Below are 25,087 nucleotides of genomic sequence, written 5' to 3'. Positions count from 1 at the left end.
CTTGGTTAGGGTGTCATGGACCCGGCCCTGTGGCAGGAGTATAAAGAGAAGAAGGGCGCACTGAGGGACCTGCAGCTCGTAGGGTCCCGAGGCGCTTGTATGTGGTCGTGGATCCAAATCCTGGAAGATTTGGACCGCGCCTCACCCTTCTTCGACTCGCTGGAAAAATGGTGGGGGTCCATAAGCAGCTCGTTGAGCTGCTGGCTGATGACGGATCCTCCATCATGGATCCGGAGGGAATGGGCCTTTTGCTCCGTATCTATTACAGCTCCAGATCGGTCCTGTGCAGAGTTTTGTGGGAGGATCTGCCACAGGTCAGCCCGGAGGACGTTGAAGGATTGGAAGCTCCGCTCACATTGGTGGTGCTGACCGATGCCCTCCACCAACTCTCGAGGGGCAAATCCCTGGGGCTGGACAGGCTGACCATGGAGTTCCTCAGGGTGTTCTGGGATGTCCTGGGGGACGATTACGTGTGGGTCCTGGGGGAAAGCCTGGTGACCAGGGAGATGCCCCTCTCGTCCTGCTGCTGAAGAGGGGCGATCTCCGCTTGCTTATGAACTGGCGTCCGGTCTCCCTCCTCAGCATGGATTATAAGATCTTTGCCCGGGCTATGTCTACCCGCCTGGCCCACATGTTCCACCACGATCAGTCCAACACGGTCCCAGGCCAGTCCATCCAGGACAACATCCACCTGGTCCGGGACCTGATCCATCTTTCTCAGAGGACTGGTCAGTCGGTTGCCTTTCTCTTCCTCGATTAGGAGATGGTGTTCGACAGGGTGTATCAGGAATACCTTTTCGGGACTCTGTGCACATTCGGACTTGGGCCGCATTTTGTGGCTCGGGTCCGACTTCTATACGCTGCCGCAGAGTGTCTGGTCAAAGTTAATGGGTCCTTGACATTGTCCCTTCACTTTCGGAGAGGAGTGCGTCCGGGATGCCCCATGTCCGGCCAATTATACACCATCTGCGTGGAGTCATTCCTATGCCTGCTTCTCAGGAGGTTGACGGGTTTAGCTCTGCGTGAGCCGGCCATGCGGGTTGTCCTCTCGGCTTATGCCGATGACGTGCTCCTCATGGTCACAAATCCCGTTGACTTGCAGAGGATGCGCGACTGCCAGCAGACCTTTTCTGCCGCGTCCTCCGCGAGAATCAATTGGGAGAAATGTTCTGGACTCCTGGTGGGTCAGTGGCGGGAGAACCCACGACCGGCGGAGTTAACACCTTTTGCATGGAGCACCACGCACCTCCTCTATCTGGGAGTCCACCTTAGCCCCACTGAGGAAGCCTGGCCAGCAAACTGGCAGCAGTTGGAAGCGAAAGTCACCACTTGGCTAGGGCACTGGACAGGACTGCTCCGAGTGCTTTCCAACAGGGGCCGAGCACTGGTCATAAACTAGTTGGTAGCCTCAATGCTGTGGTCACTTTGTTCCAACAAGATCCAGAAGAAGCTCATCGATTTCTTCTGTGGCAAGAGGAAACACTGGGTCTCTGCCACAGTCCTGAGTCTCCCGATTGAGGAGGGCGGTGAGTCCCTGGTGTGTGTCTGCACACAGGCTGTGACTCTCCACCTACGGACCCTGCAGAGATACCTGTACGTCAAGCCAGATGGTGTGCGCGAGCGACGTATTTTTTCAGCCAGGGGCACTGCCTTCAAGACGACACGCAACTCCCGGTGGAGAACCTTAGCTGTGCTTCTCTGAAGGAGTTTCCTGTCTTTTACCGGGATCTGTTCAGAGTCTGCAACACGGTCACCTCCAGTCAGGGCACTCCCCCACCGGCCGAACTGACCCCCGCTCGGCCAGAACTGGTCATCGGACCCAGGCCCCGAAACCCTCCTCAGGAGCTGGTCCCGCACAAGCTGAGCCACCTCTTGGAAATGCCCTCCGTGCCATCCCGCACCACACGAAGGGGTTTCCTATACGGGATGCTCCTGCACACTCTCCACTTCCTCGCCCTCATCCGCTGCCTGGACACGCTGTGGCAGTCCGTGTTGCCATCTGGCGGCGAGGGGAAACCCCGGTGGATGTCTCTCTATGTGGGAGCCCTCCCCCTTTACACTGGGGACCTGGGGTGGAGGGTGCTGCACAGGGCAGTCCCGTGCAATAGACTTTTAAGCAGGTTCACGGACTCCCAGGTGGCCTGGACGAGTCCATGTTTCATGTATACATGGAGTGTGTGCACTGTAGCCCCTCTTTGAGTATTTAAAGGGGCTGCTCCACAAGTCACCACCTTCCCTCAATTCTCCTACCTACACTAGGGGCAATTTACAATGACCAATTTACCTATCAACCTTGCAAGTCTTTGGCTGTGGGAGGAAACGGGAGCACCCGGCGGAAACCCACTTGCAAACTCCACACAGGCAGTACCCAGAATTGAACACGGGTCGCTGGAGCTGTGAGGCTGCGGTGCTAACCACTGCGCCACTGTGCCGCCCTGGCGAAGGAGCATGCGGTGTCCGCCAGTTCACTCGAGGCCTTCCGTGACTGGTGGGCACTGCAGGGGCTGGAGTGCATCATAGATGCCGAGAATGCCATTTTAATTTGAGTTTTTGTTTTATTTATTCAACTTTAATAAAGTTATTTATTTATAAAATGTATATAAAGGGGGCCTGGGGAATAAATGCACCCCCCCCCCACGACAAATAATATATAAAAGGGGCCTGGGGTATAAAGGCTTTAAAAAAATTGGGTTAGATACAGAGGAAAGCTCCCTCTACACTGTCCCCCGAAAATGAAAAAAAAAACAACAGCTTGCATTTATATAGTGCCTTTTGGTTGTAAAACATCCCAAGGTGCTTGACAGGAGTGATTATCAAACAATATCTGACACCGAGCCACATAAGAAAATATTTGGACAGGTGGCCAATAGCCTAGTCAAAGAGATTAAAGGGGTGTCTTAAAGGAGGAGAGAGAGTCAGAGAGGTTTAGGGAGGGAATTCCAGAGTTTGGGGCCCAGGCAGCTGAAGGCACGGCCACCAATGGTGGAGTGATTGCTTGTCCGTGGGTTTTCTGTACTCAGTTAGAAAGTAGACTGTCGTTCTTACTCATTAATCGAGTGTTTTGTATTATTCCGCAGAGTGGCCGTGTTAGATAAAGTGACGGATTTCCTGCTGTTTTTGGGCAAGTTACTGATAGTTGGAGGTGTGGGTGAGTATTCGCACAATAACTCAAACTGATCTGCCATTAATCTTCCTCCAGTCAAAGAATTCTGCCAGTTCGCCACAAACTAGTTGACGTGTTGCTTTCCATAGATTCATAGACTCTTACTGCACAGAAAGAGCCAATTTGGCTCAATTAGTCCCACTCTCCCCTGCTCTTTCCCCAGAGTTCTACAAATTTCTCCTCTTCAAGTATTTATCCAATTCTCTTTTGAAAGTTATTATTGAATCTGCTTCCACCGCCCTTTCAGGCAGCAACAACTCACTGTGTAAAAAAAAATTCTCCTCATCTCCCCCTCTGGTTCTTTTACCAATTACCTTCAATCTGTGTCCTCTGATTACTGACCCTCCTGTCACTGGAAACAGTTTCTCCTTATTTACTCTGTCAAAACCTTTCATAATTAATCAACTAATTAACAATATAACCTCCTCCAGCCCTATAACCCTCCGAAATTCATGCTCCTCTAATTCTGGCCTCTTGATCCTCCCCGGATTTTAATCTGCTCCACCACTGGCGGCCCTGCTCTCAGCTGCCTGGGCCCTAAACTCTGGAATTCCCTCCCTGCACCTCTGTGCCTCTCCGATTTAATTTCCTCTTTAAGACACTCCTTAAAACCTACCTCTTTGACCAAGCTTTTGGTCATCTGTCCTAATTATCTCCTTATGTGGCTGGGTGTGAAATTTTGTTTGATAATGCTCCTCTGAAGGGATGTTTTTACTATGTTTAGAGGGGCTATATAAATGCAAGTTGTTGTATGTGTCTGTCAGATTTTTCCCTTCCTTTGAAGGCCATTAAGTTATTTGGCCCTAAATTTCTTTTTTTTTAGGAGTTCTGGCCTTTTTCTTCTTCACACGCAGAATATCAATCGTCGCTGATGAAGCCCCATCATTAAACTATTACTGGGTCCCTCTGGCGGTAAGAAAATCACTCGCTAAATTCCTTCGTGTCCATGACTCTGCTGCCCCCAGAACGGGAAAAACTGGAAACCACAAATTTCAAACAGCAACAACTGGAAACACACAGCAGCTCAAGAAAGAAAGACTTGCATTTCTCTAGCGTCACTCACATCCTCCGGACATCCCAAAATACTTTACAGCCAACGAAATACTTTATGAAGCTCAGTCGCTGTTGTAGTACGGGAAATACAGTGGCCACTTTGTGCACAGCAAGCTCCCACAAACAGCAGTGTGATAATGAGCAGATAATCTGTTTGAGTGAATGTTGGTTGAAGGATAAATATTGGTCAGGACCCTGGGGTGAACTCCCCTGCTCTTTTTCAAAATAGTGGCTGTGGGAGCTTTTTCCTTCTCCTGAGAGGGCAAGGCGGGCCTCCCCGAGAGTCCCTGAACAAACAGCACAAAGAAAAACAGATCGTCTGGTCATTATCACATGGCTGTTTGTGGGAGCTTGCTGTGCATAAATTGGCTGCTGTGTTTCCTACCCTAGAGCAGTGACTACACTTGAAAAAGTACTTGATTGGCTGTAAAGCGCTTTGGGACATCCTGCAATTGTGAAAGGCGCTATAGAAATGCAAGTTATTTCTTTCTGTTACTGGTCAGTGTATCCAACACTAGATGAGTGTTGACCAATAGAAATCTCTGCCTCACCACAGTGTCATTGTTCTAACCGTATGCATTAATTTTAGTAGAAAATCCCTCGCACACAATACAGATAAATTGAGCCCACATGTGTGTATTTAACAAAGCATCACCACCAATCAGAAAACACTCGGACACTCTGCTTTTCCCCCTCAACATTTCACCAACACACGCACAAAATGTTCACATACCCAACAATCTCCGGTGCTTATTTTTGACTTAAAATGCAATTAGCCACACCTGTATTCCACATTCCAGATGTGCAGCACTGGGCCATGTTGGGATTATTCAGGAGAGTGGAACTGTAAATAGACACTAAGGGCTGAATTATGTTCTGACCTTGGAGTTGGGCATGAGGTGGAGGGGGGGGGGGGGGGGCAATCAAAATGGTGGGGGCGCCTTTCCTGATGCTGTCGAGGCTCCCAATTGATGGGCCCTTAAGGGCCTCTTCCCTCCTCCACCTCACTTTTGTTGAAGGCCCAGGGGCCACCGCCGTGGGGAGACACCGCCAGCCGAGACCTGGCAGCCTCCTAGTGGAGTCGGAGTGGGCACCTCCTTTTGGGGCAATGCAGGGCTCCCGGAGGAAGACAGTCACACCACCCCCCCCCCACCCATCCCCCACCCCATCGCCAAGCCCTGCCTGAATGACTCCAGTGACCACAACCTCACTCCCAGTTCTGGTCACCCCACTGCGGGAAGGATGTGAGGGTCCTTGATGGGGTGCAGAGGGGATTTGCCGGAATGGTTCCAGGAATGAAGGATTTCGGTTCCAGGGTTGGGTTGGAGAAACTGGGTTTGTTCTCCTTGGAACAAAGAATATTGAGGGTAAATTTGATGGCGGTGTCCAAGACTATGACAGACTTGGATGGGTTAGATGAGGAAAACCTGTTCTCATTGACAAATGGTGTAGGGACTGGGGGACATGGGTTGGAAGTTTTGGCAGGAGATGCAGAGGGGAATTTGTGCAGCCACTGGTGATGGCCTGGAACTCGCTGCCCAAGGGGATGGTGGAAATGGAGATGATGAGTGACTTCAGGAGGAGGTTGGATGGCCACCTGACAGAAGTGGACTAGGAGGGCTGTGTGGATTGAACCGGGGAGTGGGACAGACTACATAGCTCCATGGAGAGCTGGCATGGACTCGATGGGCTGCATGGCCTCCTTCTGTGCTGTAAATGAATCATTAGGCCGGAATTTTACATGGGTGGGCCACCGGCTGAAAACTCAGTGACGGGCCTTGAGGTAGGAAGTCCCGCCTAATGGAACTGCCAGCCAATCAGCGGGCTGGCAGCTCTCAGTCCGAGCAGCACCACTGGGAGCGGTGGCCACTGCTGGGACTGCACCCAGCCATCAGAGGCAACAGGAAGGACGGCCCTGGAACTCGAGTAAGTTTTTAGGGCCTCGCTGGAGACATTCACCTGGGCCCCGGCCAGGCAAGGGGATTCGGTTGGGGGCGGGGGGGCATGTTGTATGTTGGGGACAGTTGGGGCTTCAGGGGTGGCCCTCCATGGGGCACAGGGTGCCCGATCAGGAGGTTCCCCCCCATCAGCCCACAAGAAGGCCGCCTGGTTTTACCTGGCAGGGTTCTTGGGGCCTTTGCCGTCCGCCTACCGAAGGTAAAATACCCACGGCAGCAGGAAAAGGCCCTGAAGTGGCAGGTAATGGCAGCAGGGGTGGGAGTGGGTTGAGAACGCCCCGCCCCACCAGCCTTCTCTTTGTGGGGGGCCATACAATTCCAGCCTACGCCTCCCCTCTCCCGGGGTCTCCTCCACTCTTCGTACTGCACAACCAGCGGTGGCCACTGCTCCCAGTGACTTTCTGAAAATCAAAATAAAAAAGGCCTTTGCAACACTGCTGTAGGTGGGGAGTGGTGGGTTGCTCCTCTACAGGGTGGTCTTCAGCTGCAGATGAACCCAGACAGGCTGGGGGGGCGGAGGGGCTCTGTAATCCTGCCTAGAGCATTGTCTCCCCCCTCTCCTGTCCAGCCACCAGGAAGCCCCCTTCAGGCAACTGCACTGGCCCACCGCCTGCATGGACCAACTCCAGTTGGCCTCCGACAACTGGCCTTAATAGGCCCATAATGAGGTCAATTGTCCAGGCGCTACTTGCGGACAGGTTGCCCTATCAACTCTCTACCCAGCTCAGGAATGGGATGGAGACAGGGAACCAGCATGTGTTAGTGAATGCCTACCTCTGTAACCGGCCCCATCGGGGGCTTAAAAATTCAGCAGCAGAACTGTGCAAGGTAGTTAGGGTGCCGTGCTCAGTAAATAAAATACTGTTTAACTTTCACTCTGTTCAATAGCTGAACAAACTGTGGTGGACACTGCCCTCTGCTGGTTAGCACAGAAATGATTAGCGTGAGGGTGAAAATCAGCTCTCACTGCAACTCTTCGATCAGATGTGTTACAAGCTCACAGGACAACAGTCTGGCCTGTACTGTGTCTTTATTGAACTGCCTTCTGATGGATCCTGCAATGAGTGCCTCATGGTAGAGGTCACATAACTACAGCCAGCCAGGAGGCACATGAATACAGTACTGCATTTCTATCCGAAACATCCCCCTTTACAGAAAAAAAAATTGCTTGCATTATCATTTACAATGTGAGTTGCCCAAGTTATCCACTATGCACACAACTGTTCTCATGCATTAGCAGGTCGTTATTCTCTGCACATACATTGCACATATAATTTTTACATTGTGCCAGCCTCTTAATGGTGCGCATTGTCGTTGGCTGTTCATCTAGGTGATTTTCCTTCTCCAGGGAGCGTCGTTCCCGTGTCAGTTGTTGCTGGTAACTGTTGTTCCATTTATATTGTTGGGGTGCTGTGCACCTCTGGGGCTGATGATTCTTCTGTGTTCTGTGCAGTTAATGAGTTCTCATCTTCCTGATTGGCCGCCTGCCCCGAAGGAACAGCTTCTCCAGTTGTGCGTCTGTGCCTGTGGTTGTGACGGTATCTCTGGTCATTCACTTCCACCGCGTACGATTGAGGTGACGACTGCTCTACACAGGTCCCAAGTTGTCACTTGGGCTGACTCTTGTTGTGAGCGTTGAAGGGTTGTACCCTGACTGGCTCCCCAGTGCTCAATTCCGGCAAGGGTTTAGCAGTTTCGTCAAAATGAAATTTGGCTTTCTGCCATTTCACTTTGATTTTGTCACTTACACCTGTTACTCCTTCTGGTTTCAGTAGATTTTTGCTATTGGAAGAATAGTTTGGGTGCGGCATGACATTAGTCTTTGAACCGGACAGGATTGCGGCTGCCTGCAATGAATTTGGCCTAACCATCAGCCTCAAGAAAACGAACATCATGGGACAGGACGTCAGAAATGCTCCATCCATCAATATCGGTGACCACGCTCTGGAAGTGGTTCAAGAGTTCACCTATCTAGGCTCAACTATCACCAGTAACCTGTCTCTAGATGCAGAAATCAACAAGCGCATGGGAAAGGCTTCCACTGCTATGTCCAGACTGGCCAAGAGAGTGTGGGAAAATGGCGCACTGACACGGAACACAAAGGTCCGAGTGTATCAAGTCTGTGTCCTCAGTACCTTGCTCTCCGACAGTGAGGCCTGGACAATGTATGTCAGCCAAGAGCGACGTCTCAACTCATTCCATCTTCGCTGCCTCCGGAGAATCCTTGGCATCAGGTGGCAGGACCATATCTCCAACACAGAAGTCCTCGAGGCGGCCAATATCCCCAGCATATACACACTACTGAGTCAGCGGCGCTTGAGATGGCTTGGCCATATGAGCCGCATGGAAGATGGCAGGATCCCCAAGGACACATTGTACAGCGAGCTCGTCACTGGTATCAGACCCACCGGCCGTCCATGTCTCCGCTTTAAAGACGTCTGCAAACGCGACATGAAGTCCTGTGACATTGATCAAGTCGTGGGAGTGGGAGTCAGTTGCCAGTGATTACCAGAGCTGACGGACAGCCATAAAGGCGGAGCTAAAGAGTGGCGAGTCGAAGAGACTTAGCAGTTGGCAGGAAAAAAGACAGAAGCGCGAGGGGAGAGCCAACTGTGTAACAGCCCCGACAACCAATTTTATCTGCAGCACCTGTGAAAGAGTCTGTCACTCTAGAATTGGCCTTTATCGCCACTCCAGGCGCTGCTCCACAAACCACTGACCACCTCCAGGCGCTTACCCATTGTCTCTCGAGACAAGGAGGCCAAAGAAGAAGAAGAAGAAGATGACTGCTTTCTGTGCCTTCAGTAGGTGTGTTTCTCCACCCGAGGATTGCCTTGTATACATCTCTGTGCCAGATTTGCTTGATTTCTTTATTATTCCTTTGGTGATTTTTCACTGCCGCCTCAGCCTTTTCATAGGCCTGGAAATAGTGTGGAGATGTTGGATGGTGTTGAATTTCCCAATCCTTTATGAAGCGGCTGAATCCTTCACTCGTGAACTGAGGGCCGTTGTCGGTCATCACAATGTCTGGAATGCCGTAACAACCGAAGTATGCTTTCAGGCATTCTACAGGATCACTGGTAGTCGTTGAGGTCAGCTGATCCGCCTCCCAGTAGTCAGAATAGTAGTCTATGGTGACAAGATAATCAGTTCCTGCGAGGGTGAAGAGGTCTACTCCCAGCTTCATCTATAGTCTGTCTGGGATGTCATGTGTCATTAGTGGCTCTTTAGCTTGCTTAGCTTGGTGCTCGTTACACTCACTGCATTGGCTGATGTGGTCCTTGATTTCATTGCTCATGTTTGGCCAGTAGAGCACTTCTCTTGCCTTCCTCAGACTCGACTCAATTCCTTGGCAGCTTGCATGATGAGCTTTAATATCTCTCCTCTCAACCCCTTAGGGATAATGACTCTATTTCCTTTGTACAAGATGCCATCTTGGGTTGTCAATTCATCTCTGTCTGCCCAATACACTCTTGTGACCACAGGAGTGTCCTTGATACTTAAAGGCCATCCTTTCTTCACTACTTCTTGCAACACTTGTAGAGTTGGATCTTGTTGGGTAGTTTGCTTGATTTGAGCAAAGTGCTTGTCAGTCAGATTCAGAGTCTCTGCTGGGTTGTTGACTTCCAGAACATGTCGAGCTGCAGCTTCACATTGGATCTGGAAGATTTCACACTCTGTTGTAGCATCCTCTACTTTCTTCATAGGGAGTGCTGCTCTTGACAGCATGTCAGCGATGTACATCTGTTTCCCTTGCTTGTATGTCATGTCCAGATGATATCTCTCTAATTGAGTAACATTCTTTGCAGACGCTTTGGAGCAGATAGTAGCGGCTTGAGGAAAATGCTTTGAAGGGGCTTGTGGTTGGACTCGACTGGCATTTTGTCTCTTCCAAGTAGGTACTGATGACGATGTTCACAAGCAAAGACAATGGGCAGGTACTCTTTCTCAATCTGATCTTAGCGTCGTTCCGGTTGCGTTAATGCCCTGGATGCAAATGCAACCAGTTGTTCCTGCTGCATTAGGGTTGCTCCTAAGTCCTGTTTCGCTGGTGTCACACTGTAGGGTGACGTCATCATTTACGTCACAGTACTCCAGCAATGGTGTTGCCGTCACTAGTTGCTTGATTTTAGTGAACGCTGCTTCTTGTTCTGTGCCCCAATACCACTGCAGGTCCTTGGCGGTGAGTTGGTGTAATGGTTCCCACTCCGATGACAAATTGGGCAAGAATTTTGCTAAATAGTTGACGAATCCAACAAATCGTTGCTCTGCTTTTATATCTGTTGGTCTCCACATCACTGCTACTGTTCTCACCTTTTTGGGATCCAGGTGAAGACCTTTTGTTGTCAGTACATGACCTATGTACGTGACATCGGGCATCTTTAATTGTAATTTTTTCTTGGTCAGCTTCATGTTCTGTTCATCTGGTGAGCTCTGTCCAGCAGTCGCACGAGATATTGATCGTGGTCAGCAATGGCTTCTTCCATTGAGCCTCCGCGTCCATAAACCAGCAGATCATCCACTGTAGCTTCCACTCCGGGAAGATCACTAACTATCTCATGCTGTCTGCGTTGATACTTCTCTGGAGCCGTGGAAATACCAAACGGCTTGAGCAACTATCTGTATCTCCCAAACAGCGTCCAGAATGTAGTTAGAAAGCTGCTGCTTTCATCCAGCTTCACTTGTCAGGAACCATCCTTCGCATCTAGGGGAGTGAAGAGTTTTACCTTTGCGTGTTGTGGCAGAATTCCGTCAATGGTTGACGCCATTTCTGACGGCATGTAACGAGCTCACAGGATAACAGTATTGCTGGTACTGTGTCTTTATTGAACTGAACTTGTGATGGCTGCCTGCACTGAGTGCCTCATGGTAGAAGTCACATGACTATGGCAAGCCAGGGGGCACATTAGTACAGTATTGAATTTCTATCCCAATAAGATGCATGGCTTTGCGTTATGCAATTCCAGCTGTTTGCAAATTTCACATTAATCAGTATTTAATATTTATAGACAATCTGTTTTCGCAGGTGTCAGTTATGTTGGAGGGTCAGTACTGAGGGAGTGCTGCACTGTCAGAGAGTCAGTACTGAGGGAGTGCTGCACTGTCAGAGAGTCAGTACTGAGGGAGTGCTGCACTGTCAGAGGGTCAGTACTGAGGGAGTGCTGCAATGTCAGAGAGTCAGTACTGAGGGAGTGCTGCAATGAGGATCAGTACTGAGGGACTGCTGCACTGTCGGTGGGTCAGTACTGAGGGAGTGCTGCACTGTCAGAGAGTCAGTACTGAGGGAGTGCTGCAATGAGGATCAGTACTGAGGGACTGCTGCACTGTCGGTGGGTCAGTACTGAGGGAGTGCTGCACTGTCGGAGGGTCAGTACTGAGGGAGTGCTGCACTGTCGGAGGGTCAGTACTGAGGGAGTGCTGCACTGTTGGAGGGTCAGTACTGAGGGAGTGCTGCACTGTTGGAGGGTCAGTACTGAGGGAGTGCTGCAATGTCGGAGGGTCAGTACTGAGGGAGTGCTGCACTGTCAGTTCTGGTATCATCCTCGTTCACTTCTTGCACCATCTCCTGGTTCTCCACATTGTTTTTGTAATCTGCAGATCAGAATTGTTTACAGTGTTGCAAGTTTGGTCTAACCAAGGTTCTATGCTAATTTTAAGATAATTTCTCTGCATTTCAATTCTGTCCCTCTAGAAAAGAACCCTAATGCCTTGTTTGCTTTCTTCTCTGGACCTATTACCGTGGGTTGTGACTTTTAGTGATTGGTATATTTGTGGAAGTGTAACTCTGTGTCCTTATGTTTGCAGACTGTCATATTTGGATCCTACCTAATTGCACATGGTTTCTTCAGTGTCTATGCAATGTGTGTGGATACTCTCTTCCTCTGTTTCTGTGAGTAGACATCGTGAACTATGAAAACTTTCTTTGTAAAATGTCAAAACGTTCCACGTGCCAAGCCTGCGGTGTGTAAAGGATGGTACACCAGCTTCCTCAGTGGCACAGCCAGTTTGTTCACTCAAGCACTGAGCCACAAAGGTCAGGTTGATGATCCAGCCTCTGTGGTCTGTCAGCTGCTGTCTGCTGGGCCACAATTGGGGCCCTAAAGTTTGGCTCAGTGCCCTGGATTTGGCGTGTGGAGGGGGGGGAGTGGGAGTTCTCCAGCTTCTCACTCCTGATTGCTCTCCAGAGACTGTCCCGAGAGTACCCAATGGACAGACATTGGGGCAAAGACAGCACCAAGCTCCGCTGTGATGCCCCACTGGTTGAATAGGCCGCCGATATTCAGTCTGGGTTTGAGTATTGACAATGGTCACTAGATAGTCCACAGAGCTTTGCCCCAGGTACAAGGTACTGCATAGTGGGACTTAAAATTCCCCGTTCTCTGGATTACTCGCCCACTCTAGCACAGTGATAGTAGCAGAAGCCAGGTGGAGGGGTATTGGTTTATCACAGTGTGCGAGAATGAGAGGCTGTGGTGGAGTTAGGGTCAGTACACCAGAGCCTGAAGCAGGGCTGAGACACAGGGCAAGGAGCAGGTTGCAGAGCCAGGCCAGAAAGGGGTTTAGAAGCCAAGGCCTTGGTTCCCAGTCCATGAACTCTAGCAGAGTAGAACTGGATGGGAGGGGGAGGGGCTGCCATTCGCCTCATCACCCTTGGAGGGTGGAAATGAGCCAGGGTTTCTGCTGTTGGGTTATATGACGTTGCTGCACCGTGAATACGAGGGGTTCCAGAGTGACTCGGAAGCTAAAAACCAGATAGACCTCAATACTCAACCTAGAAATAACCTCAAAGGGAAGCTTAGTGAAAATTGGGGGAAAAATGCACCCATTCTTTGGACAACTTTGACAGTCAACACCATTATCAATCGTGGCAGGTGAACTACTGTTCCTGAGTTACAGAATGTCCAAGAGCTGCATTGTTATGCTAATGACCTTCTTGGCCTTTGGGATAAAACATTGACATCACTGCTCTCGGCCACTTCTGCAGCCTTTTGTGTCGATAGTTTGATTCAGTAGACATTACCTGCAGACATATCTCGAACCTAAAACACTGGGTTGGAGCCCAAAGGTTGTTAAGGTTCCAGCTCGTGACAATGACATGCAGCTACTGGTGTGACACTCAGCCCTATCACAGTGCAAGCTTATCGGGGTTGGCAGGACATGGCCAAAATGAAAGGGTCCATGAGTTTGAATCCCAAGGCTTTGAAGCTTTACTGATGTTAGTCCGCCTCTTTTAACACTGTTAATGTGAGTTTGAAACCAGCTGAGGCTGTTTCCCTGGCCTCAATTTCAGCTGATGATGCATTTGGTGTTGCTGCTTGTGGAGTTTTCTAAAACTGCAGCTATTAAAACATTAATTACTCAGCTTCACGAGCTGCTTGCTTTGCGTTTATCAAGACTTCCAAAAACTTTCTAACATGTTATCTTGTGGTTGCCTTTTTATTCCTCCTTTCCCCTCCCTCTTTCCATTATCATCCTTTTTGCTTTCTCTGTATCTCTTTGAATTGGTTTTGTTTTGACGCTCTCTCTCTCTCTGCCTCCTCCCCCTGCCCTCACCCTTGCTTTGGCTTGTCGCTAACACACGCAGGCGAAGATTTGGAGCGAAATGATGGATCAGCTGAGAAACCCTACTTCATGTCGCCTGAGCTGCACAGGATCCTGGGACGTCAGGACTGGAGCCCGCGGAAGGCCAATGGATAGCTTGCTAGTGCCAGGCTCGTGCTGCACTGAACCCCTCGCCTCGCTATCTTTTTATTAATATATAGATATATAAATACACACACACACACACCACACACACACCACACACACACACACACACACACACACACCACACACACACCACACACACACCACACACACACACACCACACACACACACACACACACCACACACACACCACACACACACACACCACACACACACACCACACACACACACACCACACACACACACACACCACACACACACACACACACACACACCACACACACACCACACACACACACACACCACACACACACCACACACACACACACACCACACACACACACACACACCCCACACACACACACACACACACACACACACACACACACACACACACACACACACACACACACACACACACACACACACACACACACACACACACTCACATATGTACTAGGAGCAGGAGTAGGCAATTCAGCCCCTCGAGCCTGTTCCGCCATTCAATACAATCATGGCTGATCTCATCTCGGCCTCAACTCCACTTTCCTGCCCGTTCTCCATAACCCTTCAACCCTTTACTAATTAAAAATCTATTCATCTCCTCCTTAAATTTACTCAATGTCCCAGCATCTACCGCACTCTGGGGTAGTGAATTCCACAGACTCACGACCCTTTGAGAGAAGTAATTTCTCCTCATCTTTGTTTTACACACATACACTCTCACACACACACTCACTCACACCCACACAAACACACACACACTTTCACACTCTCACACACACTCACATACACACACACTCATACACACACTCAGTCACAGAAATGCCTGTCTTGACAGTTGGCATTTGAATTAATTTCAGGAGCTTGTAAAGTCTTAACTCTCAGAGTTATAGTTTTTGAGAAAAAAAGAGATGGAAAAGAACTTTTTTTTAGATAAGAAGTCAGCAATATGATGCTCTGTAGCTATGCAGGTGCACGTGAAGGTGTCACAGATTGCTGTACTAGAAAGGCAGACAGAGCTCACTTTCCAACCACTAGCTTTCTTCAAAACTATCAGACCCAGCTTCAGTACAAACTCCCATTAGTTATGACGTAAGTGGGTCATAATTTTTAGGTAGGAAATATATTTGGCCTTATAAAGGACCCAAGTCTGTGACCCACATGATGCCTGTCTTTACCCATTAGCCTCTCTCTAATGTCCCATCTTTCAATGCTCCTGTCATGCAACAGGAAATTCCATCTGTATATAAAATAAAAAGACTGTAATATGCAATAACAGGCCTATAACAGGATGGGAGAGGGGAGGGGTGTCAAATTCCTGGTTGTCATGCCAGCAGGTCATGACCCCACAACTCCTAGCACAGGGAAGAAGCCCTCCCCTCCGCTCTCTCCGAATTGTAGCTAAGATGCCTAAAGTAAGGATCGTAAGGCCGATGCTTTTTCGGGACAGTCGGTGATTCCAGATATATTGACCCTGAAATTGCTGGAACAATAGCGGTGAGTCTACGACACACTACGTTACTGAGTGCCTGGAACAAAACAGCAATTTATGACACAGGAAGTGGTCTGCTGTGAGCTCTGATACACCACAAGTTGCTGGTCAATTTGCATTGCTCTGCTCTTAGTGTCTTGGAAAGTGAAGCAATGGTCATCTCGCCACAGACTTTCTCGTTGAATTGCGGATCTTGCACTGTATATGCAAATAGTTCCCACCTGCAATTTAGGGTTGGTGTTTTAGATTGTAAGGGCCCTGCTAATGATGAGATTTATGTTCCTGACATGAAACTCATCCAGTCCAGCCCAGAAAAGGAACAACTGAAACCATGAAATCTCATTCCTTACAGGTAGTAAATGTAAAAATATAGAAGCATTGATAATTTACACCACAGAAGTCATTCGGCCCATTGTGTCTGTGTATGCCCGCTGTCACTTTCCAGTTCTTGGGCTATAATTCTGTAGGTGACAACCCTTGAACAAAAATCAGTGATGCTCCATTCCAGCAATTTCTGAGCCGATGTTTTCTTTTCTGTTTAGCTTCAAGTGCGTCGCGGGAATTTGTGCTGAATTAAACTAAAGCCATTTGTTTTTTATGAAACAAATATTCTCCTAGGGGAGGGGCTGGTTTTATCGCTAACTGTAGAATTGACTTTCAACGGGATACAGGAATAGGAGGAGGCCATTCAGCCCCTCGAGCCTGTTCTGCCATTCCATTAGTTTGTGGCAGGTTGGACATGTGATGACTGCCCCAATATATCAGTTTGAAGCTCCTCCCCACCGTATCAGAAACCTGCTTCTCTAACGCAGTAAGCAAACAGGCAAGAGGTTTTTTTGTGTCCTTTATCTGATTTTCAGATGCTCGTCCTTTTTAGTTCACCAGAGAAGGTGGGGAAGGAGGGATAGGGTTCGGAGGAGGTTTTGGAAAAGCGGGGGGCAGCGAGTTGCTAACTGCAGGTCAAGTGCGGGACAGACGGGAGGATGAAAGATCACAGCGATGAACTAACACATTTGAAACAAATATCGCTGAAAGATATTTCATCCAGTCAGTCTCTATTTGTGAAGACAAGGTTAGACAGTGACAATGAGTCTGTAATATATTTGCCTTTATATATATTTGCAGGGCTACACTCTTGTGTGAGTTTTTTTACTATTTAGAATCGGTACACATTTTTAACAAATATATTAGAAAAGAAAAAGCAAAAAAAAAGAAGTCAAACTTTCACTTTGTTGATCCTTTAAGCATTTGTACAGAGTATATGAATGCCAGAATTATGGTGCTGCATTTATATATATCTATATCTCCGTGTTGCACTGTCAATTTATCCAGGCGAATATTGGCTCTGTAGATACAATGATTTATACTTGATTTTTCAGACTGGAGAATTTGGGATTGTTCTCCTTAGAGCAGAGAAGGTTAAGGGGAAATTAATTAGAGGTGTTCAAATCATAAGAGGTTGAATAGAGAAAATATGAAGAAACTGTTTCCAGTGACAGGAGGGTCAGTAACTAGAGGACACAGATTGAAGGTAATTGGCAAAAGAACCAGAGGGGGGGGATGAGGAAAATGTTTTTCACACAGTGAGTTGTTGTGATCTGGAATGCGCTGTCTGAAAGGGCGGTGGAAGCAGATTCAATAATAACTTTCAAAAGGGAACTGGATAAATACTTGAAGAGAAAAATTTGCAGGGCTACTGGTGAAAGAGAAGTTGGATGAACTGGATAGCTCTTTCAATGAGCTGGCAAAGAGCTGAATTTGCCCTCGTTTTTGGTTTAAAATTTCCATCACTTTCGATGCAGAGAAGTTCAATGCCATAAATCCCAATCACATAGTTGAAGAAAGATGGAAACACTCAGTAGAATTGTGAGAACAGACTAACATTCCCGATAACAGATCATTGAGTCCCAGTTAACAGGAAGTAGGAATCCAGAAAACAGGAGACCATTCAGCCCCTCGAGCTTTTTCTGCCATTCAATTACATCATAGCTGATCTGCATGTTAACTCCACCTACCTCCTTTATTATTCATAACCATTAATATCTTTACCCAACACAAATGTATCAATTTCCATCTTGAAAGCTCCATTTGACCCCCAGAATCCATGGCTTTTTGGGGGAGAGAGTTCCAGATTTCCACTCCCCTTTGTGTGAAGAAGTGCTTCTTGACATCACCCCTGAACAGCCCCGCCCTTATTTTAAGGTTCTGCCCCCTTGTTCTGGACTCCCCCCACCAAGGTACTTTTAATTAAGCTTGTTTGAAACTGGCCTGTTTATTTCGGGTGGGGGTTGGGGGAGAGTGAATTTGTATTGAGATTGCAGTGAATTGTAATGTGCCCACATAACACTGAAGTTAAGATCAACTGGAGCTGATTCATCAAATGATAAGAGATATCGCTGCCCTGTAATCACTGCCTATAATTCCTCTTCATAGTGGAAGATTTAGAGAGAAATGATGGATCCGCAGACAGGCCGTATTTCATGAGTAAAACGTTGATGAAGATTCTGAACATACGGAATCGAGAGGTTGAAGACAAGAGGCACAGACGTTGAAACCTGCCACAGGGACAAATCTTTCCTTATCCGTATAAAATAGGCTATGCCAACAACTTGCATTTATATAGCACCTTTAACATAGCAAAATGTCCCAAGAAGCTTCACAGGAGCATTACCCAACTTTTGATGTATCCAGGTTACTTATAAGCAAATTTCTGTTTTTGTAAAGATTGCAGAAAAGCATAATCTAACAAGCATCACAACCCTCTACTTACTGAGAGTTTGGTTTAGTTAGTAGTGCTCGTGTGTGAGCCTGAAGGTTTGTGAGATTGAGCCCCAGTCAAGGACTTGAGTACATGATGCTGGCTGTTCAGTGCAGCACTGAGGGAGTGCTGCATTGTCAAGAGGTGCCACCCTTTGGAGAAGTTTAAACCAAGGTCCTTATCACTGCTCAGTGGATGTTAAAAAGATCCAAGGCAGTTTTTCAATGAGCGCTGCACCGTGTTATGCTGCAGGCTTTTTTTAAATCAAGGGCAGACGAGTGCCTGGACAGTGCTGGTCCCCGATTGTGAGGTTGTATTAAAATAGATCTTATTGCAAATGATGGGAGTGATCGTCATGACAACAGCTATGAAGTGACTAAGAAGAGCGGGAAGCGGGAAGTAAAGGAGTGTGTTGCTGGGTGGGCGCAATGTAGGAATTCACCGATAGGTAACATTAGGAAACAATGGGACAGGATCTCTGATCCAAACGAAATACATGCGCATGAATCATGGGGAGTAATTATGGGCCAGTCAGCCTGCTCCACCATTCAGCTAGATTCTGGATAATCAACTCTATTTCCCTACCTTTATTCCACATTTGTTGATACCCTTAGTCAATATAAACTCAATTGATCGGAGTCATGAAAACTCCAATTAACCCCCCCCACCCCCACCCCCACCCCCAGTATCCTTTTTTGGGGGAGAAAGTTCCAGATTTCCGCCCCCCCCCCCCCCCCTTTGTGTGAAGAAGTGTTTCCTGACATCACCCCTGAACGGTCTGGCTCTACTTTTGAGATTGTGCCCTCTTGTTTTGGGTTCCTCCCCCTCCCCCACCCCCCACCCCCAAAACATTATCATCAGTCGTGGCATCATTGTTTAAACATCTCTACAGACGCTGACTTGATTTTGGTCGGTTACCTTGGAAATGTAATGCTCCTTGTACAATTTTTGGTCAGGCACTCATTAATGTTTGTGTTAATTAACGATTGCTTTAGTCTTGCAAATAGGATTTTAATATAAATACACGTCTGAAAATAGTGCCGAGAGGAACTCAAAAATCTTGATAGGTTGATATCAAAGCAGGTAAAAGAGAACAGCATTCATCGAATCAGGTGTCCTGACCGTGATGTTGGTAGAAATCTGAATTCTGCGTTAGTGACACGTTAACATGCTTTTTAAGGAGACTGTCCACATGTGGAAGAATTAGTGGGGGCTTCATGGGGGCTGTTAAATTTCAGAACACCTTGAATCAGAATGCAGCAGGCTTCTGAAGTGATGACAGTAAAACACTGGAAATGCACGTGGCAGCTCTCATCATCGGAAGAGGGGCAACTGCAGGGTCAATAGTTCACCTGAACTTCCCGAATGCCAACCCACCTTCCCTTTCTTTTAAGGTCCTGCTCTTTCTCCAGTGTTGGCAGTTTTATCTTCTTACCTCTAATGATGTGTTTATATTATTTATTTTCTACGTAATCACTGTGTTACGCCTGGACAGCTTTACAGGAAATGTCCTCCCCAGGACGTGACTTTCTATCTGGTAAAATTAGCGGATGCTAATTTGATTGATTTCTGAACATATAAGATTTATGGGCAGGAAAAGAGCATTAAGATTGTTTCACACTCATGATGGCTTGAGCGTCATTGACTAGACCCTCTCTCCCCTCCCCTCCCCACCCAAACCTGCTGCTATGTAATCTGGGAGTGACAAAAAAACTAGAGAAATCCCCAGGGCCAGTAAGGGAAAAAATATTCTTCTCTGACCCTCTCAGGTGATTAAAACCCATCCATGGACTGTGTGTAATTTATAAAGACCTTCCCTTTCATTATTTTATATTCTTCTAGAAAATAACATTTTGGGGCTCATGTACTCAGGAGGAACAGGTGACCTTGGACCTACAATTTCCAATGCTCTCCACCACTGGGGGTTTTCCTCACCTCGGGGGGGATATTATCCGGACGATGGAGGTCTCGACCATCGGTTAAAGTGCCGGCGAAAGCCCCGCGTTGCCTCCTCTGCGGAAGGTTCAGCCGATTACATGCCAACAAGGCACCCAAGAGAACAGCGGCGGACCTTCTCTGGGATTGAAGACCCCGGCGACAGAGGTGTCACCTTGGAGCTCTCTAACTGAGCAGCGGCACTGCGGAGGCAGTGACTGCTGATGGAAGAGCACTCACTAGAGGCACTGGAACCAGGCCACAAGTAAGTCATGGCGAGATGGGTTTCGTGGTGTGACAGCCACAAGGGAAGGGTTGGATGTCAGGGACGCCCCCCCCCCCCCACCATCCCCTTCCCGATGCCGGGTCCCTCGTTCAGGTACCAAGTGCCTTTTAGCGAGGGAACCGCTACCTGCACCTCCCCGCACCCCCGCCACACACCCCCGGAGCTGACAAACAATCCTGCTCAGCCCTGCCTGCTGCTGGGCTAATATCAATGGTGGCAGGATAAGGCCCTTAATTGGGCAGTAAATGCCGACTTTAGGGCCTCAATTGGCGGCGGGGCAGGAAGTCCGTTTACAGGCCTTCCCACCACGGAATTAATTTGGGTGGAGGCAGGAAGGTGTTGGGATCCTTCCCGCCACCATCCTGCCTGATTATATGATCTCCCCGTCTCCAAATCCGATGCGGGGGGAGAACATAAAATTTCCCCATCATGTCTGGCTCTGTTGTAGACTCATTGATAGAGATTGATCGCTGTGATTGGTCAAGAACTCTATTATCATTGTATCATGTGACTTCCTGGATGGGAGAAGGTGAATGGGAGGGACCTGCGTGTTCTATCCTGTAGCAGTTCTGGTTTTTGATGGATGGAAAATCACATTACTTCCAAATATGTGAAAAGCCTCCCATTTCATTCCTCTTAAGAGCTAAGTTAACTCCTGAATCAAAATTATTCTTACTAGTGAAATGAAGTAAGTCACTGACTGGAATCAATGTAATAATGGGCTGTTTCCTTGTTTGATTGTTGTGATCTGGAATGTGGTGCCTGAAAGGGCGTTGGAGACAGAATTAATAATATCTTTCAAAAGGGAATTGGATAAGGAGAGAAACTTGCAGGACTATGGGGGAAACAGTAAGGGCAGTGGGACTAGTTAGCTAGTCCTTTGAAAGAGGCAGTTCTGATGCAATGGGCCAAATGGCCTCCTATGCTGTGATTCTATGAGATGATACATGAACACCTAGTGTTCAGGATGAGTTTGTCGTGAGTTCAAGGCCCAGTGTATTGGTGGAGGTACCTTCCCTTAAACAAAATGTTAAAATAAGGTCCCATCTGCCAGGAACTTTTGGGAAAAGGTGTCTGGGTTAACATTCCTTCTCAACCTACATCGCAAAGGAATAATAAACTTTTTGCTCTTAACGGAAATGCCACAGAAAACAAAACCTGAAAAAGGGAACTCGCTAACTCTGAAATGGAATTTATCACACATGGGGCCAGGAAGAGGTCATTCAGTTCCTCAAACATGTTCCAACATTGAGTTAGATCATAGTTGATCTGTTTATTAACTCCGTCTACCCACCTTGGTTCTGTAATCCTGAATCCCCTTACCTAATAAAAATCTATCAATCGCAGTTTTGAAATTTTCAATTGACTCCCAGCCTCAATAAATTTTAGTGGGAGAAAGTTCTAGATTTTCAACACCCTTTGTGTGAAAATCTTCTTCCTGACTTCACCCCTGAACAGCCTGGCTCTGACTTTAAGGTTCTGTCCCCTCGTTCTGGATTCTCCCCACCATCCCACCCCCTCCCACCAGAGGAAATAGTTTCCACTCCAGTTCTAGCCCTCTGTTCTTTGTAATTTAGAGAATATCGAACAGCCGCTGTCATTGAATTGCAGAATATTTCCTGTGAGTGAGTTGGATGGCAATCGGGAACCGGTCATGTCTGATACGCACCCTCCATGCACCGAGTTCACCTGGGGCAGGGATGAGGATGGGAAATAACTAAAACTAGATGGCCGGAATTTTACACCCCCCCAAAAAGCAGGAAAATGGGAGGGGGGGGACGTATAATGGAGCAAGAGGCTCGGGGCGGGGGGGGCCCTCCCGACCCATTCCTGCCTCCGCCACCACTTTACGCAGGGCAGCGACGGCGAAAAACAGCCCACCTGCCCCAGGCCAATCAAGGCCCTTAAGTGGCCACTTAGCAGCCAGTTAAAGGCCCCCACCCACCGCCATGAGGATTTTACCCGTGGCTAGTCGGGCGACCCAGAAGCAGGCGGCTCTCTGATGGCCTGGTGGGGGGGGGGGGGCCCTCATGATCGGGCAGCCTGTGCCTGAAGGAGGGCCGCCCCCGCTGCCCCAACCACCCCCAACATGCCCCTCGCCCCCCCCCCAATCAGCCACCTTGCCTCGCTGGGGCCTGACCGATCACCCCCGGCAGGGGAACAAAAGCTTACCTTGGTTCCGGGGCTCCCCGACATCTTCTTCTTGAAGCTGGGCTGCAGTCCCAGCAGTGGCCACCACTCCTGCTGGGGCTGCTGGGACTAAGAGCTGCCAGCCCGCTGATCGGCCGGCAGTTCCACTAGGTGGGACTTCCTGTCTCAAGCGGGTGGAAGTCCCACCTCAGAACAAATAAAGGCCGGGGAAGCCGCAAAATGCGGGTTGGATCCCCAGGCCAGGCGGAAGCGGGTTCGCCATAGACTTTTCAGTCGGTGGACGGCTAACGTCCACAGAGGGAAAGGTCCCAGCCGATGTCTTATTTCTTGGAATCTCATTTCCTTCAACAAAATGTTAATGAAGCTTGACTCCAGTAATTTCCTCAAACGCCCCATGCATTAAATTCCCTGTAAATATCAACTGCACGCCTTTGTAAAAGGGTTACTGGTTAATTGGGAGATTGATAGGTGGTACGTGAATGGTAGACAGTCTCCTGAATTACTGGCTGTGGGAGAGTGAGTCCTGGGGACTAGTGTTAGTGGGAGAGCCCCCATTGCTCCACTAATGTAACCAGGGAGGGCACAAGCTCTTTACTTTCAATAATTTGGGAGCTATTGTTAAAATAGTGGAGATAGGCAGTGAGGGGAGCAGGTGATGAGTGGGGGGAAAGTTCATTTTCATCCTTCTCCCTCATGGGTGCTGAGCTCCATTGATCCTGAGTACTTCATGCACTGCAATCACTTAAAATTATCCAGCCATATGAAGCAGGAGGGCATTTGCTTTGGGGTGCACCTGGGTACATGGCGGGGGGTGGGGGGGGGGCCTGGGGGGGGAGGGGGGAGGTCACCTGGTCAATGAAACTCCTGTAAATTTGGCTGGTTAGACACACGTGTCTAAAGGATCCCGTCCAATTAATCATTCTCCATCCGCCTGTTTACTGAGTACTGATCTGCTGACGTCACCACTAGTGGCCAAATCCAGGTCTTAACGCGTCTGATATCTTAACTCGCAAATCTTACCAATGTTTTATATATATTATTAACAGGTCAGTTTATTTGTACTGTTATTACATACCAAACTGATCATTTGCATGAAAATTTGAAGCTTTAAAATCTAATTGATGCTTCTGCTGTGCAGAAATTTGACCAATTTTGCATAAATATTTTGTGTGATTAACTTTGAATGTTTGGTATTTGATGCAATGTGTTGTCCCTCAGAGCTCTGTAATTCTAAATTTCCTTACTGCGCTGCATTTTATTCAACAGCAGTGATAATGATGCATTGAAATATTTACATTTAATAAACTTTTTGGATAATAAATGAGGGTGTTGATTGTGTTTGCTTTCTGCACCTGGTTTTGGGACAGACATATAGAAATTGGGGGCAGGAAAAGCTTCTCCATCGAACCTGACCAGGGGGCATTGTGATTACAACCAGGCCCCCACTCCACCTCCCACATCAAACACCCCTGCCCCAAATCCCTCCACAGCTGTGTAATCTCCTGAGAGGCAAAACACCAGAGAAACACCTAGGACCAATAGAGGGAAAGGGTTGGTTGACATCTTCAAAATATGACGGACACGCAGCAAACAATCCATTTTAGGTGCACGTTTGCTGAAGGCTGTGAAGGCTAATCCTTGAGAGGCAGGTTCTGCCACAAATGCTGCACATGAAGCTGCCACATGTTGCTGTGAGTTGCTGTTTTTGACATTGATGTTGTTCCCAAGCTGCTGTAGCAACTGTTATATTTTATTCGTTCATGGAATTTGGGTGTTGCTGGCTAGGCATTTATTGCCCATCCCTAATTGCCCTTGAGAAGGTGGTAGTGAGCTGCCTTCTTGAACCGCTGCAGTCCATGTGGGGTAGGTACACCCACAGTACTGTTAGGAAGGGAGTTCCAGGATTTTGACCCAGTGAAGGAATGGCGATATACTTCCAAGTCAGGATGGTGTGTGGCTTGGAGGGGAACTTGCAGGTGGTGGTGTTCCCATGCATCACCTGTCCTTGTCCTTCTAGCTGGTAAGAGGTCGCGGGTTTGGAAGGTGCTGTCCAAGGAGCCTTGGTGAGTTGCTCCAATGAATCTTGTAGATGATACATACTGCTGCCACTGTGTGTCAGTGGTGGAGGGAGTGAATGTTTGTGTATGGGGTGACAATCATGTGAGCTGCTTTGTCCTGGATGGTGTCGAGATTCTTGTGTGATGTTGGAGCTGCACCCATTCAGGGAAGTGGAGAGTATTCAATCACACTCCTGACTTGTGCCTTGTAGATGGTGGACAGGCTTTGGGGAGTCAGGAGGTGAGTTACTCGCCACAGGATTCCTAGCCTCTGACCGGCTCTTGTAGCCACAGTATTTACATGACTACTCCAGTTCAGTTTCTGGTCAATGGTAACCCCCAGGATGTTGATAGTGGGGGATTCAGCGATCGTAATGTCATTGAATATCAAGGGGAGATGGTTAGATTCTCTCTTGCTGGAGATGGTCATTGCCTGGCACTTATGTGGTGCGAATGTTACTTGCCACTTATCAGCCCAAGCCTGGATATTGCCAGTTCTTGTTGCATTTCTACACGGACTGCT

General features: G+C 48.2%; 1 protein-coding gene across 6 annotated transcripts in view; it reads left to right on the top strand.

Moving 5' to 3' along the window:
- Positions 1-23,828, top strand: part of slc44a5b (solute carrier family 44 member 5b) — a 371,713-nt gene extending 347,885 nt beyond the window's left edge. For 3 of the 6 annotated variants that reach the window (XM_068036576.1, XM_068036579.1, XM_068036575.1), the window contains 4 exons: positions 3,078-3,148; positions 3,987-4,075; positions 11,980-12,064; positions 17,811-23,828. In XM_068036576.1, the coding sequence (XP_067892677.1) occupies positions 3,078-3,148; positions 3,987-4,075; positions 11,980-12,064; positions 17,811-17,929 (364 nt within the window). In that variant the 3' untranslated portion in view covers positions 17,930-23,828. Of the gene's footprint in view, positions 1-3,077; positions 3,149-3,986; positions 4,076-11,979; positions 12,065-13,759 lie in introns of all 6 variants that reach the window. The other 3 variants (XM_068036580.1, XM_068036577.1, XM_068036578.1) reach the window with 2 other exon arrangements.
- The last annotated feature ends 1,259 nt before the right edge of the window (positions 23,829-25,087 follow it).

The sequence above is a fragment of the Heterodontus francisci genome, chromosome 8, assembly GCF_036365525.1.
Source record: "Heterodontus francisci isolate sHetFra1 chromosome 8, sHetFra1.hap1, whole genome shotgun sequence".
Lineage (NCBI taxonomy): Eukaryota > Metazoa > Chordata > Chondrichthyes > Heterodontiformes > Heterodontidae > Heterodontus > Heterodontus francisci.
This window is presented reverse-complemented; position numbering and strand designations above follow the sequence as displayed.